This window comes from Staurois parvus, unplaced genomic scaffold (assembly GCF_062004578.1).
Source record: "Staurois parvus isolate SC_StPar_1 unplaced genomic scaffold, SC_StPar_1.0 ptg000646l, whole genome shotgun sequence".
Lineage (NCBI taxonomy): Eukaryota > Metazoa > Chordata > Amphibia > Anura > Ranidae > Staurois > Staurois parvus.
In genome coordinates this window covers 150,610-166,047 of record NW_028318442.1, presented here as the reverse complement: position 1 = coordinate 166,047, position 15,438 = coordinate 150,610, and the positions used below count along the sequence as shown (strand labels likewise).

The 15,438-nt window shown below is 45.7% G+C and overlaps 1 protein-coding gene across 1 annotated transcript in view; it reads right to left on the bottom strand.

The window, feature by feature from the left end:
- LOC149448979 (meckelin-like) overlaps positions 1-15,438 on the bottom strand; it is a 55,147-nt gene that overhangs the window by 23,846 nt on the left and 15,863 nt on the right. The window contains exons 8-15 of the mRNA XM_089693984.1: positions 13,773-13,873; positions 13,383-13,476; positions 11,944-12,021; positions 9,690-9,755; positions 3,716-3,857; positions 2,071-2,188; positions 1,900-1,990; positions 134-190 (exon numbers count right to left, since the gene is read on the bottom strand). Of these exons, the coding sequence (XP_089550110.1) occupies positions 134-190; positions 1,900-1,990; positions 2,071-2,188; positions 3,716-3,857; positions 9,690-9,755; positions 11,944-12,021; positions 13,383-13,476; positions 13,773-13,873 (747 nt within the window). The remainder of the gene's footprint in view (positions 1-133; positions 191-1,899; positions 1,991-2,070; positions 2,189-3,715; positions 3,858-9,689; positions 9,756-11,943; positions 12,022-13,382; positions 13,477-13,772; positions 13,874-15,438) is intronic.

The window sequence follows — 15,438 nt, the reverse complement described above, 5'->3', positions numbered from 1 at the left end:
CTTTCTGGGATCTTTAACATATAAAAATGAATGGTTGTAATTTTGCTTTTCATTATACATAACAGAACCCCTAATTAAATTTGTATGGCTGAAACGTCAGTCTGCAGGGACACTGCGGACAGAGGTCACTCACATCCATATCTCTTTTAAATGTCCCCTGGCTCTGCGTATATGTGACAGCAAATGAAACCTGAGAAGAAAGAAGAAAAAAAAAAGGAATTAGTAAAACTGGGCAATGTGTAAGTGCTACATACAGTCAGCAAAACTTCATATAATGTTGAAAATGTTAATAACATATAAAAAGTTTTTTTTTTTAAATCTGAAAATTTCAATAAATCTATCCCTGGTGATCCTGCCATGAAGATTCAGGCACTTCCTGTTAAAGGGTGACAACATTCTGTCCCTGTCTGCCAATTGTACTGCTGTGTTGTCACTCGGGCTTCCAATGAAGACTTCACGTGACAATTTCAACACACATTATGCAGGCATGGCCCACTGTTGTCACCATCAGGAAACCCACTCTGAGAAATGTAATGCAGCTACCGCTAGAGAGCGTGTAGACATGAAATGGCTGCAAAGAGTCTGCAGGAGATCAGCACACAGACCAAATTGAATGTCAATCAGATAGGATTTCCAGCAACTTTAAAGGGGTTATGTATAAAAGTGTAAAATCCATTTTAGTAGATCGTTCAGAGTTAACAATTTGGCCAGAGATTGTGTTTTATTGTACGCTACTTTCACACTGAGGAGTTTTTGAAGGGTTTTTGCGTTAAAAAAAAAGCGCCTGAAAAGCTCAAGAAAAATGCTTCCCTATGTATGTGAATATAAATCTATGTATGTTTTCACACTGAGATGTTGCGCTTGCGGTGCGGTGTAAAAATTCCCGCTTGTGTCATCTTTGGGGCATGTTTGGTGAGTTAAAAAAAACGCCCCAAAAACGCCTCTTCCCATTGTAATCAATGGAAAACTCCTAAAAAACGCCCCTGAAAAGCGTTTTTGGTGCAGTTTTTTAGTCCCGTGTACTTTAGAAATGCTCAGAAAGCACGGCAAAAGCGCGGTAAAAACGCCTATGTGTTTTTGTTGTGTTTTTGCAGCGGGTCAGTGTGAAAGTAGCTTTACTCTGAAATGCTCATTTTATTTCACAGCTGTCAATCACAGTGATTACACCCCGCTAGCTTAGTGACAACGATGATACAATGTAATACAATCATGCAAGAACAGACACTGCAATCTGTAGGGAAATATGAGTGACAGCAGTAAATGCTCTGGAATCACACACCATGCAGCCTGTTCATTCTATATTTATTTCTCATTCCCCTCATTAAAAACATGAATTAAAGTCAAGGTGACAATGTAACAATATTAATATACCAAGGTGTCAGGAAGTGAATTAAAAAGAAAGGATTTGATTGTAAACTGCTCTCAAATTTCTTTGACTGTTCTGATAATGCACAGCCAGCAAAGGATTCTGGGAAATCTATCCTAGGCCAGTGGTGTATTTAGGTTTTCTGCTGTCCTAGGCAACACACAAATTGTCTGCCCCCCATGGACACCAACCAACATCACCCCTTCCCCCCTCCCACATTGAGAGCCTGACATCGACCAACAACACCCCTGCCCCCCACCTGTGAGAGCCTTCCATTATTCCCCCCCCCCCCGGCAATAGAGCAAAATACACCCATCTTCACAGCTCTGGACATCCCCGGGAACAAGATTCAGGCTCTACATACACCATCAAGCAGCCCACAGCCCCTCTTGGATTCCACCTGGTTCCCATAGAGCACGTGTCCCTTCTTCCATCCCTTCTTCTGGGGAGAGGTGCTGCCCTCTGGAAAATGCCGCCCTAGGCAAGTGCCTTGTTTGCCTTGTGGTAAATACACCCCTGTCCTAGGCACTGACCTGCGCTGAAGTCTGTAGGCTTCGTTTCTGATATGTCACAGTAAGCTGGAAAGGCGGCTGGCTGCTTGGAGGGCTGACTGGTAGGTAAATGCTGTTTGGAAGGAGGTGCAGTGGTTAGTAATGCAGTGCAGCAGCTGTTTCAGGTGGAGCACAAATAGATAATGGCGTTACCTCAGGGTGAGGCTTGTAGCGACGGTGACAGAGGAGGGCTGACTAGAAAGGTTGGCCTGTCTGCCGGAGATACCATCAATCAGGAAGAACCGCCGGAGAGGGATGGAGCCAAGGGTGCCTGCGGAATCATGGGACATCAGAGGTCAGTTACCATCCTGCTTTACAAGTGTTGCACTACAAATCCCAGCATGCCTAAGGCAATTTGCAGACTTTGCTTAAATTATAAAAATGGGTTCTCTAGTTAAAAAGGAACATCGGAGATAGACAGGAAAAAAATTGTTTCTGTCTCCGTATCCCACAGTGGGGAGATTTCCCTGCAGTACTTTGTGTCTCTGCCCCTCCCACAATGGGGAGATTTCCCTGCAGTATTTTGTGTCTCTGCCCCTCCCACAATGGAGAGATTTCCCAGCAGTATTTTGTGTCTCTGCCCCTCCCACAATGGGGAGATTTCCCTGCAGTATTTTGTGTCTCTGCCCCTCCCACAATGGGGAGATTTCCCCGCAGTAATTTGTGTCTCTGCCCCTCCCACAATGGGGAGATTTCCCTGCAGTACTGTGTCTCTGCCCCTCCCACAATGGGGAGATTTCCCTGCAGTAATTTGTGTCTCGGCCCCTCCCACAATGGTGAGATTTCCCTGCAACAGTTTGTGTCTCAGCCCTTCCTACAATCGGGAGATTTTCCTGCAGTTTTTTGTGTCTCTGCCACTTCCACAATGGGGAGATTTCCCTGCAGTAGTTTGTGTGTCTGCCCCTCCCACAATGGGGAGATTTCCCTGCAGTAGCTTGTGTGTCTGCCCCTCCCACAATGGGGAGATTTCCCTGCAGCAATTTGTCTCTTCCCCTCCTACAATAGGGAAATTACCTTGCATTACTTTGTGTCTCTGCCCCTCCCACAATGTGGAAACTTCCTTGCAATAGTTTGTGTCTCTGCCCCTCCCACAATGGGGAGACCTCCTTGCACTAATTGGTGTCTCTGCCCCTCCCACAATTATTTGCTTACTCTCTATTATGTAGAATTTGTCTCAGCGGGTGTTACCAATATGTTGCTTTGTAATGACTGTGATAATTGGCAGAACTGTGAATTCTGGTGGGGAAATCTCCCTGCTGGGCTCTATAGGAAATATATAAGAAGCCTCATTGGGATACAACTTACCAGATCCCAGATCAGGACTGCTGTTACAGGGGGATTGGTGTAGCAGGAAAGGGGGTGGTTGTCATCAGAGTGGCGGGGGGCACAGATACTAGAACCGATACCCCATGGGCACCCCTGCAGTGCAGAAGGTAGGAGGGAGAGGAGGAGAAGCCAGCAGTACTGTAGGGGGGTACATAGGGGGAAGAGAACAGAGGGAAGGGGGGTGTTATAGGAGCTATAAGGGGACAGATAGTGGATCCCCTTGTGGCTCCTCCTGCAACACAGCTGATGGGAGAGAGAAGAGGAGAATCCAGCTGGGCTGCAGGAGGAGCCAGATGGGGATTGGTTTCAGCGATAGGACAGTACAGCTGGCCCTCCTGCTCCTCAGGTGCGTGAGGCCCCCTGACATGGATTGGGATCTGCTACTGAAAGAATAGATATTAAGACTCTCCATGGAAGTCCTTTGTCATCATTACCATTCTCAAATCTTTGAACAATAGTGACTATGACCTACCTGAGCCACCCTGGATGTTGGCATTCCACACTGGTATGGGCCACAGCATGCTGGCACCGCGGGTACTGGTGTAGAGGAGGAAGAGCTCATAGAATACAGGCTCCGGTACGGCTTGGAAGAGGTCGGACACGGCCAGAGAACACTGAAATCACAGGATGACGGTATTACAGGGCAATGGCTGGATCATGAATACAGAAGGAATTTCAATTGTAACAGCCAATCGTGGCCGATATCCCAATCCTCTGTCCACCTACGCTGCACCACACGCAACAAACATTAAACTATACTGACATAGAAGACTCCGGGCTGCCTTTATACAAAAATCGCCATGCCGCTGTCGCTGGGGTCTGTTGTTACCAGAAAATATACACAATGGGGTTTATTTACTAAAGCTGGAGAGTCCAAAATCAGACTCACTTCTGCATAGAAACCAATCAGCTTCCAGGTTTCATTGCCAAAGCTTCATTGAACAAGCTGAGGTTAGAAGCTGATTGGTTTCTATGCAGAAGGGAGTCTGATTTTGGACTCTCCAGCTTTAGTAAATAAACCCCTATGTGTCTAAATCCGAATAACAAGTCACAGAACAATCCTAAATTCTAAAAGGGGATTCCAACTAAATGTAGAATGAAACACGTTTATTTTTTCTTCTAATAATGTTACAATGTAACGCACTCAATCCCTCTTATGTGGACTAACATTCCATCATAGTTAATGTGTCACCAACACAGAGGATGGCGGGGGGGTTAGTCCCAACCTGCACATCGCTTGGCCTTTGAGCTCAGCACTGCGGTGGTCATGCTTGTATTGATAGAGAAAAATAATTGTTGTATGATATATATTGTTATATGTTATATTGTTATAATTGCAATAATTGTTATATATTATATTGTTATATGTTATATTGTTATATATTATGTTGTTATCTGTTATATTGTTATATGTTAGATTGTTATATGTTAGATTGTTATATGTTATATTGTTATATATTATGTTGTTATCTGTTATATTGTTATAATTGTTATATTTGTTATTTATTATATTGTTACATGTTATATTGTTATCTGTTATATTGTTATAATTGCAATAATTGTTGTATATTATATTGTTATAATTGTTATATATTATTTTATTATATGTTAGATTGTTAGAATTGTTATATTTGTTATTTATTATATTGTTACATGTTATATTGTTATATGTTTTATCAACTATTATAAGAGGTTAAGGTGGTTAAAGTTAAAGTGGTTGTAAAATCAGTTTTTTCATTCGTACCTACAGGTAAACTTATGTCAAGTCTCACCTGTAGATATTTATGTATTTATTTATTTCAGGTACTTATATAGCGCCGTCAAAGGGGCGTACAATCTAAGGTCCCTAACTGACATTCATACATATACATACTAGGGCCAATTTAGACAGGAGCCAATTAACCTACCAGCATGTCTTTGGAGTGTGGGAGGAAACCGGAGTACCCAGAGGAATCCCATGCAGGCACAGGGAGAACATGTAAACTCCAGGCAGGTGGTGCCATGGGTGGGATTTCGAACCAACAACCCGAGTACTGCCAGGCGGAAGTTCTAACCATTTAGCCACTGTGCTGCCCTAGATATGGTGAACATCTCCCAAAGCGCAGTAACGTTCTGCACTCCGGCCACAGTCAGTGTGCCCTGAAGGCAGAGAGTAGGGCTTTGGTTGAGTGGGTACCACCAGTCCTCCTGTATGGGGCCCAGGCCAGCAGGGGGGGCCAGACAGCTGAGGGAATTTGATATGGGCAGGGAGGGTGATCGGTTCAATGGGGAGGGGCAATTACTCAAACTGATCCTCTGTATGGCTCTCTCTGAAGTAGCTGAAAGCTGGGTTCTTCCTTCTAGCTCTTCTTCCTCCCACTGACTTCCAGCTGCTGCAGAAAGTGCCATACAGAGGATCAGATCTAGTAATTGAACCCACACCCTCCCACCTCACCCTTCACACTTCCTTGCACCATTTGTTTCCTCCTGCTGCCCAGGCCCTCCTGTGTGCCCCCACCCCCTCAGTGCTGCCAGCTTCCCTCCTTTCCATCCCAAGCACACACTAGGATCCTTCAGGATGGTGGAAGGGTCTGTTAAATATGTCACATTTACCAGCCCCTTCCTTTCCTGAATGAACACAATGAGTGATCAGTACCGATCACTCACTGTGTTCACTAATAATTGAAGCATAGAAAGCTGTGCTTTTTTTGATAGGGACCTATAAGGTTGGCTGTATTGGGCCCCGTGGTTTCTAACAGCAGCCCTGGCAGAGAGCACCGTGCCGCAATGATGACTCCTGTGCACATGCGTGGGAGTGACACCATTGGGGACGGTGAGAAAGGGGCCTTACATGCCTGGGAGTTTTTTTTGGGTGAGTTTTTTCTTCACCATCTGATGGGGGATTTTGAAGCTAAGTGCTTACATTTGCAGTGCTACTGACTTCAGTGGGTAAGTTTGACCGGCAGTGCCTTATGTCAAAGTTAAAGTGGTTCTAAAGTCAGAAGTTTTGGTTTTACCTCAATGTACTTTCTATATTAATTCAAAAACACCCCACTGCTTGTCCCCCCCCCATCCCTAAACATTAACCTGACTCCTCTCACCGCTCCAGCACTGTCTCCATTACAACAACAACGCTCCCTACACATCCTGGTCTCACTGGAGACACTGAGAGCAGCAGGTTCATAGGCTCCTGCTGCTGTCAGTCAAACTCCTGTTAGAAGGGAGGGGAGGGAAGAGGTGGGGCTTAGTGGCACTGTGTGTGTCTATGGATGCACTCAACCCAGCTCAGGAATGCACATGCACTGGTGCCTTCTTAGCACCTGGCTTACTAAGGAGGCAGAAGGTGATAGTATCAGCGGTGGAATTCAGAAGAGGAGGTAAAGGGAACCCTCTGTGCAATATTGTTGCACAGAGCAGGTAAGTATAACATCTTCTTTATTTTAATGAAGCCTATCACCTTAAAGCGTTACTAAACCCAGGACCCTGCATTCACTATATCTGGTCTCCCCGGACCCCGCATTCACTATATCTGGTCTCCCGGGACCCCGCATTCACTATATATGGTCTCCCAGACCCTGAATTCACTATATCTGGTCTCCCCGGACCCTGTATTCACTATATCTGGTCTCCCAGGACCCCGCATTCACTATATCCGGTCTCCCCGGACCCTGCATTCACTGTATCTGGTCTCCCCGGACCCTGCATTCACTATATCTGGTCTCCCGGACCCTGAATTCACTATATCTGGTCTCCCCGGACCCTGTATTCACTATATCTGGTCTCCCAGGACCCCGCATTCACTATATCTGGTCTCCCCGGACCCTGCATTCACTATATCTGGTCTCCCGGACCCTGCATTCACTATATCTGGTCTCCCAGGACCCTGCATTCACTATATCTGGTCTCCCCGGACCCCGCATTCACTATATCTGGTCTCCCCGGACCCTGCATTCACTATATCTGGTCTCCCGGGACCCTGCATTCACTATATCTGGTCTCCCGGACCCTGAATTCACTGTATCCGGTCTCCCCGGACCCTGCATTCACTATATCCGGTCTCCCCGGACCCTGCATTCACTATATCTGGTCTCCCTCAGTACACCGAACATGGGAATGCAATTATTTTAGTAAATATAAACTGCTAAATACCTTTCCTTATAAGCAGTATATAGCAGTCTTGTGCCTTCTATCAATGTCCGGCTGAACACTGGTTAAAGCTTGTAGGAGGAGTTTTTATTCTGCTCTGACTGTCCTATGAGGCTACATAACCCCTGACCCTCTGTCTGGAGAGGGCTGATTGGCAAAGTGCAAAACTCTCCAACAACACACACTAAACTTAGCATGTGCAGAGTGACTCCTAGGGCTCTGTACTATCAGCAGATGGATTGGGGACAGTAAAAGAAGGGGAGGATCAGAGAAGATGGAATCAACCATCCTTTTTACACTATGCAGAGGATTAGCCCCTTAGGTGCCACAGTGAGTATAACAAACATGCTTTACTGCATATACAGACTGATTTTACTGTTGTGGGTTTAGTAACATTTCAAATTTGCCGTGAAGCAAAGCATTGCAGCCACAGCATGTGTATGAACCCCTCTAGCTGCCATGTTAGGTTTTAGGTGGGTGGTCAGGGTGGTAAAAACACAGATCAAATTCCTATTTTTACCACTCTGTTGCTCCCCATGTGGAAGAGATCTTAGTATCTTCTCAACATATCCTGCATCGTTATACTATCCCAATATATATATATATATACAGTGGGGATCGAAAGTTTGGGCACCCCAGCTAAAAATTTGTATTAATGTGCATAAAGAAGCCAAGGAAAGATGGAAAAATCTCCAAAAGGCATCAAATTACAGATTAGACATTTTTATAATATGTCAACAAAAGTTAGATTTTATTTCCATCATTTACACTTTCAAAATAACAGAAAACAAAAAAATGGCGTCTGCAAAAGTTTGGGCACCCTGCAGAGTTAATATCTTGTACTGCCCCCTTTGGCAAGTATCACAGCTTGTAAACGCTTTTTGTAGCCAGCCAAGAGTCTTTCAATTCTTGTTTGAGGTATCTTTGCCCATTCTTCCTTACAAAAGTCTTCCAGTTCTTTGAGATTTCTGGGCTGTCTGTCACGCACTGCTCTTTTAGGGTCTATCCATAGATTTTCAATTATGTTGAGGTCAGGAGATTGTGAAGGCCATGGCAAAACCTTCAGTTTGCGCCTCTTGATATAATCCCCTGTGGATTTCGAGGTGTGTTTAGGATCATTATCCATTTGTAGAAGCCATCCTCTCTTTAACTTCAGCTTTTTCACAGATGGCATCAAGTTACCATCCAAAATTTGCTGAAATTTTATTGAATCCATTTTTCCTTCTACTCGTGAGATGTTCCCTGTGCCACTGGCTGCAACACAACCCCAAAGCATGACTGATCCAACCCCATGCTTAACAGTTGGACAGAGGTTCTTTTCATTAAATTCTGTGCCCCTTCTTCTCCAAACATACCTTTGCTCATTCCGGCCAAAAAGTTCAATTTTAACCTCATTGGTCCACAGAACTTGTTTCCAAAATGCATCAGGCTTGTCTATATGTTCATTTGCAAAGTTCAAACGATGATTTTTGTGGTGAGGACGTAGAAGAGGTTTTCTTCTGATGACTCTTCCATGAAGACCATATTTGTACAAGTATCTCTTTATAGTGGAATAGTGTACCACAACTCCAGTGTCTGCCAGATCTTTCTGGAGGGATCGTGCAGTCAAACGTGGGTTTTGAATTGTTTTTCTCACAATCCTGCGAGCTGTTCTGTCTGATATTTTTCTTGGTCTTCCAGATCTTGCTTTAACTTCCACTGTTCCTGATGACTGCCATTTCTTAATTACATTCCGAACAGAGGATATTGACATCTGAAAACGCTTTGCTATCTTCTTATAGCCTTCTCCAGCTTTGTGAGCGTCAACTATTTTCAGTTTCAGTTTTCTAGATAACTGCTTAGTAGAACCCATGGTGCTGATTGTTGGGGCAAGGTCAGATGAGTCTGGACATTTAAAACCTTTGAGATTGACATCACCTGGTCTTCCCAGACGATGATTGAGAACAATCCATGACACTGGCAGGTCTCAGCTTTGCAAAGGGGGCAGTGCATGCTATAAATTCTGCAGGGTGCCCAAACTTTTGCAGACGCCATTTTTTGGTTTTCTGTTATTTTGAAAGTGTAAATGATGGAAATAAAATCTAACTTTTGTTGACATATTAGAAGAATGTCTAATCTGTAATTTGATGCCTTTTGGAGATTTTTCCATCTTTCCTTGGCTTCTTTATGCACATTAATGCAAATTTTTAGCTGGGGTGCCCAAACTTTCGATCCCCACTGTATATATAAAGAGAGAGAAAGAGAAAGAAAGAGAGAGAGAGAAAGAGAGAGAGAGAGAGAAATAACGTCACTGCAAAAAAATGAAGAAAATGGTGACTTACAGACAGGCTGTAGTAGGTCCCAAATTTAAATGCCGCATCCCACACACTCTGCGTATTAGGACACATCTGCAATAAACAGATATCATATATATCATACAGAGACAGCAAACACTCATCATTATCCCGGCCCGGATGTAATATTATACTGTTACATCACAATTCAGTACAAATCTTAAATCTTCGTCACCATCCTGCCTCCAGCCTGTGGTTGGGCAAAGGAAGAGAATCAGCGCACTGGGGAGGTTATCCCTCTGCTCTCTTCTCCTGTAGGCACTGACTGCACTGTGCAAAGCAGCAGAGCCCTGATTGGCTTAAAGTGCTGCTCCTCCCTCTCCCAGTGTTGCTGTGCAGGGGATTAGTGACTATACATCCTCATGCACACGGGATGTTTTTACAGCGGCTGTTTTTGGCTTTCAATGTTTTCTCTACAGCCAGTAAACCCCCAAGCATGTTATCCTACGTGTCCATCCCCGGCATGTTATCCTACGTGCCCATCCCCGGCATGTTCTCCTACGTGTCCATCCCCGGCATGTTATCCTACGTGTCCATCCCCGGCATGTTATCCTACGTGCCCATCCCCGGCATGTTCTCCTGTGTCCATCCCCGGCATGTTCTCCTGTGTCCATCCCTGGCATGTTATCCTATGTGTCCATCCCCGGCATGTTATCCTGTGTGTCCATCCCCGGCATGTTATCCTATGTGTCCATCCCCGGCATGTTATCCTATGTGTCCATCCCCGGCATGTTATCCTGTGTGTCCATCCCCAGCATGTTATCCTATGTGTCCATCCCCGGCATGTCATCCTATGTGTCCATCCCCGGCATGTTCTCCTGTGTCCATCCCCGGCATGTTATCCTATGTGTCCATCCCCGGCATGTTATCCTATGTGTCCATCCCCGGCATGTTATCCTGTGTGTCCATCCCCGGCATGTTATCCTATGTGTCCATCCCCGGCATGTTATCCTGTGTGTCCATCCCCTGCATGTTATCCTATGTGTCCATCCCCGGCATGTTATCCTATGTGCCCATCCCCGGCATGTTATCCTATGTGTCCATCCCCGGCATGTTATCCTATGTGTCCATCCCCGGCATGTTATCCTACGTGTCCATCCCCGGCATGTTATCCTATGTGTCCATCCCCGGCATGTTATCCTGTGTGTCCATCCCCTGCATGTTATCCTGTGTGTCCATCCCCGGCATGTTATCCTATGTGTCCATCCCCGGCATGTTATCCTATGTGTCCATCCCCGGCGTGTTATCCTGTGTGTCCATCCCCGGCATGTTATGCTATGTGTCCATCCCCGGCATGTTATCCTATGTGTCCATCCCCGGCATGTTATCCTATGTGTCCATCCCCGGCATGTTATCCTATGTGTCCATCCCCGGCATGTTATCCTATGTGTCCATCCCCGGCATGTTATCCTATGTGTCCATCCCCGGCATGTTATCCTATGTGTCCATACACACATAGACTTGAATCAACGTTTTTTTGGCTGGGACGATTTTTGGCTAGAAAAAAACCCCAGGACTAGTGGGCTTCTAGAGTTTTTTTAGCTGTAAAAACGCTCTAATGCTGAAAAATGCTGCAAAACGTGGTAAAATGACACAAACCGGCGATTTTGGATTTTTTTTTGCAAAAAAATACTTTTTTGGGGGGGTAAAAAAAACACAAAAAAATGCAAACACAGAAAACCGCCACTAATCGCGGCAAACTACTGCTAAACGCTAATGCAAAAAGGTTAAAAAAAGCCAAAAAACGATTTAATGTGATTTTACACACCAACGTTACCAGCGTTATCAAAACGCCCCGTGTGCGTGAGGACTACAACCGGGAATCTTAAAGACGTGGTCCTTTTTATACCCAAATGCTGACATACCTGCAGAGCATGGCATCAGAGACAGGTCTTCAAATGTAATTCATTTACAAAAACATTCTGCTTAGGTGCATCGCGGGCTGAATCGAATTATACCAGAGAGATCCGAGATCTGGAGCAGCTAAAAAGGGGTGTGGCCTATTTGTTGTTATAAATAATAAATTCGAATGAATTAGGCTTTTCTCATTCGTAAAATGTTCTCAGATTCTGGGAATCGTTGGGGGTGGGGCAGAACATAAGGACTTTAGATTTCCCTGAAAGCACGGCTTCTCTCCTGAGGTTGCTAGGAGGTGCACTGTACATAACAAAGCCATTACAACCATGTTAGGGTCACTCCAGCGGCCGATTCGAGGGCTCTTACACGCACAGGTCAGACTCACCTGCAAAGTTCCCCCTTTAAGGGTCTGCCAGCCGAGGAAATTTCCACGGAGGTCGTATTTTGCCAGCCGCAACTGGATCTGTCATGGAACACAACGAGATGGATTACTAAAATCTGCTTTATAAAGGATTTTTTTTTGTCACAAGTCTAATGCAGGCCATACATGATTCGAATTCTGAACGATTTTTCATCTAAAAATTGAAACGTTGTTCGTTCTGTAATCCGATGGTGCCACCAATGATTTCGAAAAAATCGGTCGTTTTTCACGAATTTTCCAGCATGCCCGATAAAGGAAATGGGGAGGAACCACGAAAATCGGCCGATGCCATTGCCCCACTAACAGAGCAAAAATCGGCCGATTATTCTTAGGTCCGATTTCGTACGAAAATTGTTTGGAATTCGAACCATGTATGGCCTGCATTAGAGACAATAGGGAAGAGATTAGCATGGGATCACATGACCCCCTCCATTCCCGGCTCCTCTACAACCTCCAACTGCTGCAGAATGGCAGTTGAACGTGGAAACGCATGGGGGGGGAAAAAAAAAAATTGTGCATTGTGTTAAGAAGCCCATTTAGCTTGAATGGGCCGCAATGCACCCAAAATGGACCACGGCAGATTTCTGTAATGCACTGCAATGCCAGATCGTTCTTGTGAGTGCTGTGTAGTGCAACACAACCCAGGCGTGCAGAAATGCGTTGTGCTAGTCAGGGGCGGACTGACAAATCATGGGGCCCCCGGGCAATAGGGGATCATGGGGCCCCTGTGTCCTTGCCCAAACTCAAAAAATCCTATGAAAAAGGTACCAGGGGCATCTCATGGGGCCCCCTACTGACCCCGGGCCCACGGGCAGTGCCGAGTTTCCAAATGGTCAGTCCACCCCTGGTGCTAGTGCATTGGGGTGCTATTGAATGTGAATGGCACTGCAATGCACGACACTATGGTACATATCTAGGGGCGGACTGACCATTTGAGCACTCGGGCACTGCCTGAGGGCCCGGGGTCAGTAGGGGGCCCCATGAAATGCCCCTGGTACCTTTTATAGGCTTTTTTGGGTGTGCTTTGAGTGTGGGCAAGGACACAGGGGCCCCATGATTCCCTATTGCCCGGGGGCCCCATGAGTTGTCAGTCTGCCCCTGGGTACATAGTTGGGCATTTGCAATTATGTAAGGGAAAACAATGCACCAGTATGGACCAGGCCGCTGGACAAGGGGTTAACAGCCAAGTGCCAGGTTTACACAGTAAACGGTTTCAAAGTACGCTCCCTGTTTCCACAAGCTTCCTTACAAGGAAAAAGAGGGTGGCTGCAGGAAACATTGCAGTATACAGAGGGCAGCTGTGAGCTGCTAGGATCAGATTGCATGCAGCCTGTTAATTCTGAGTTTATCTCTATATCATAATAATACATACAGGTGCAGACTCAGCTTAGGACTGTCCCTACCTGGGCGTTCTTCTGGAAAGACAGGTTAGATGGTGCTGTGGCCGCCAGCTGGCTCACAGTACTGTAGATCAGTGCAGGGAGAACATCCTTTGAGCTGCAATATTAATAAAATTGTCCTTTCAGTAACAAGTCTCCATGAGTAAATCCCTGAGACGTCACTCTATTCAATTACAGAATCATTTCTCAGAAAAGCTCCACCTTTTATCATTAAACACCCATCTTTGAGCTCCATTCAGTGACTTTGCCTAGGCTGAGGTGATGTCATCAGTCTGCTGCAGGCAGGAAGAATCATTTCTTCAGTCTCCCCGCCCCCAGTGATCAGACTGTATATTGTAACTTTGTAGCTAATCAGAAGGTGAGAGGCTGCAAGAGTGGCTGATCTTCACTTACCCTATGCTGCTGTATAGGCTGTAGGCCGTGCTGGTAGAAGAAAAGGCATTCATGATGACCATGTTGGTGAGGGCCTGACAGGCGGTGAAGTTGTCGTAACCCTGCAGATGGGGGGAAGGGTGAAATGATGGAACTCACCGAGTGTCTCTCTTTGTACAGCTGCCATGCATTGACCATATTGACAAACATTTTAAAATTTGTAAAGTGCAAGAAATGCAAATGTCATATACACTACAAATGAATGGCTGAGCATAACAAGGCTACAAAGATGACACCAACCGTAGCCAGTCATCCTTTGCAGCCAGTGATTGGCTGTTTAGTAAAAGTGATCCTGGTGGCTCTACAGCTACCTGATCACTTTTACGGTACTGAGAAAGTTCACCCCCTCCCCCCCCACCACCAACGCCTGCAGTGGTTCCTGGGCTCTCTCATTTCTCCGGGGAGCCCAAGACCACGATAAACAGCTGGGATAATTTCACACCGAGCAACGACATCCATTCCCCCATCTCCTCCATAACAAATGAAGCCAGACGTGACAAGGATTACATTGCTTCCAGTTTCAGATCTGTCATCTGTCACAGCTGTAAGAGTCAGGGAAGCAGCTAATCAAGCATGATCTTTGCTTGATTATCTGCAGTGGAGGGCAGGGAAGACATTGGGGTCTAACAGACTTCTGATATCTTTATAATGAGTAAAAACAAATAAATGACGGTGCAATGTAGCGTTTGAAGGGCGGTAGGCTCCTTTAAGAGTAAAAAAAAAAGCCCAGTAGGCCCACTACACCACAGTGAATGGCTGAGACTTCCTTAAATCAGGTAACATGCAAATGTTCGAGATTCCGACTCACAACATGTAAGAGTGGATTGTTCACCTGAAGTGGCATCATCTTGGTTTCATCTATTCCTTAAATCAGGATGTGGGTGAATCCTCCAACTGTCATATTGTAATATATAAACAAAGGGCGCCTCCATCAAAGTGTAACAATTTATTAAAATAAATAAACACCGACATATATTGTAGCAGAATCAGGCACATCATCCCCCATGAAAGTTCCAGCAGGGCTTCACAACATTGCCTTGGCTTAAAAAAGGGGCACGTCCATGCCCTGAAATGCGTAGCCACGCCCACATTACATCATCATGCTTTTCAGTGTCCCTCATTCTACCAAGAACCCAGGAACTTCCATGTGCTCCACGCTGGTTAACCCCTCCTCGTCACTCCTTACGTGCAGTCGGTTCCTGGCCTGTACTCTGAATCTGGTATTCCTCCTTGCCGAACTCTGCATGAGATGTTGCAAAACCCAGCTGGAGCTTTCATGGGGAATGATGTGTCTGAATGTTACTACAATATGCGAGTGCATATATGTCAGTGCTTATTTATTTTAAAACATTGCTACACTTAGACCAGTGGTTCTCAACCTGTGGGTTGCGACCCCTTTGGGGGTCGAATGGCCCTTTCACAGGGGTTGCCTTAGACCAGCAATGGGCAAACTACGGCCCGCGGGCCATATACGGCCCCGCGGACCTTTTAATCCGGCCCGCGGATGTGGCTGTCAGGATGTGTGTAGGCGGGGCAGCGTGACGAACGTGAGGGGAGGGGAGCTAGGCTCCTCTCACAGTCCGCCCTGAAGACCGGAACGGCGCGGGAACACGGCGAGAGGAACGCG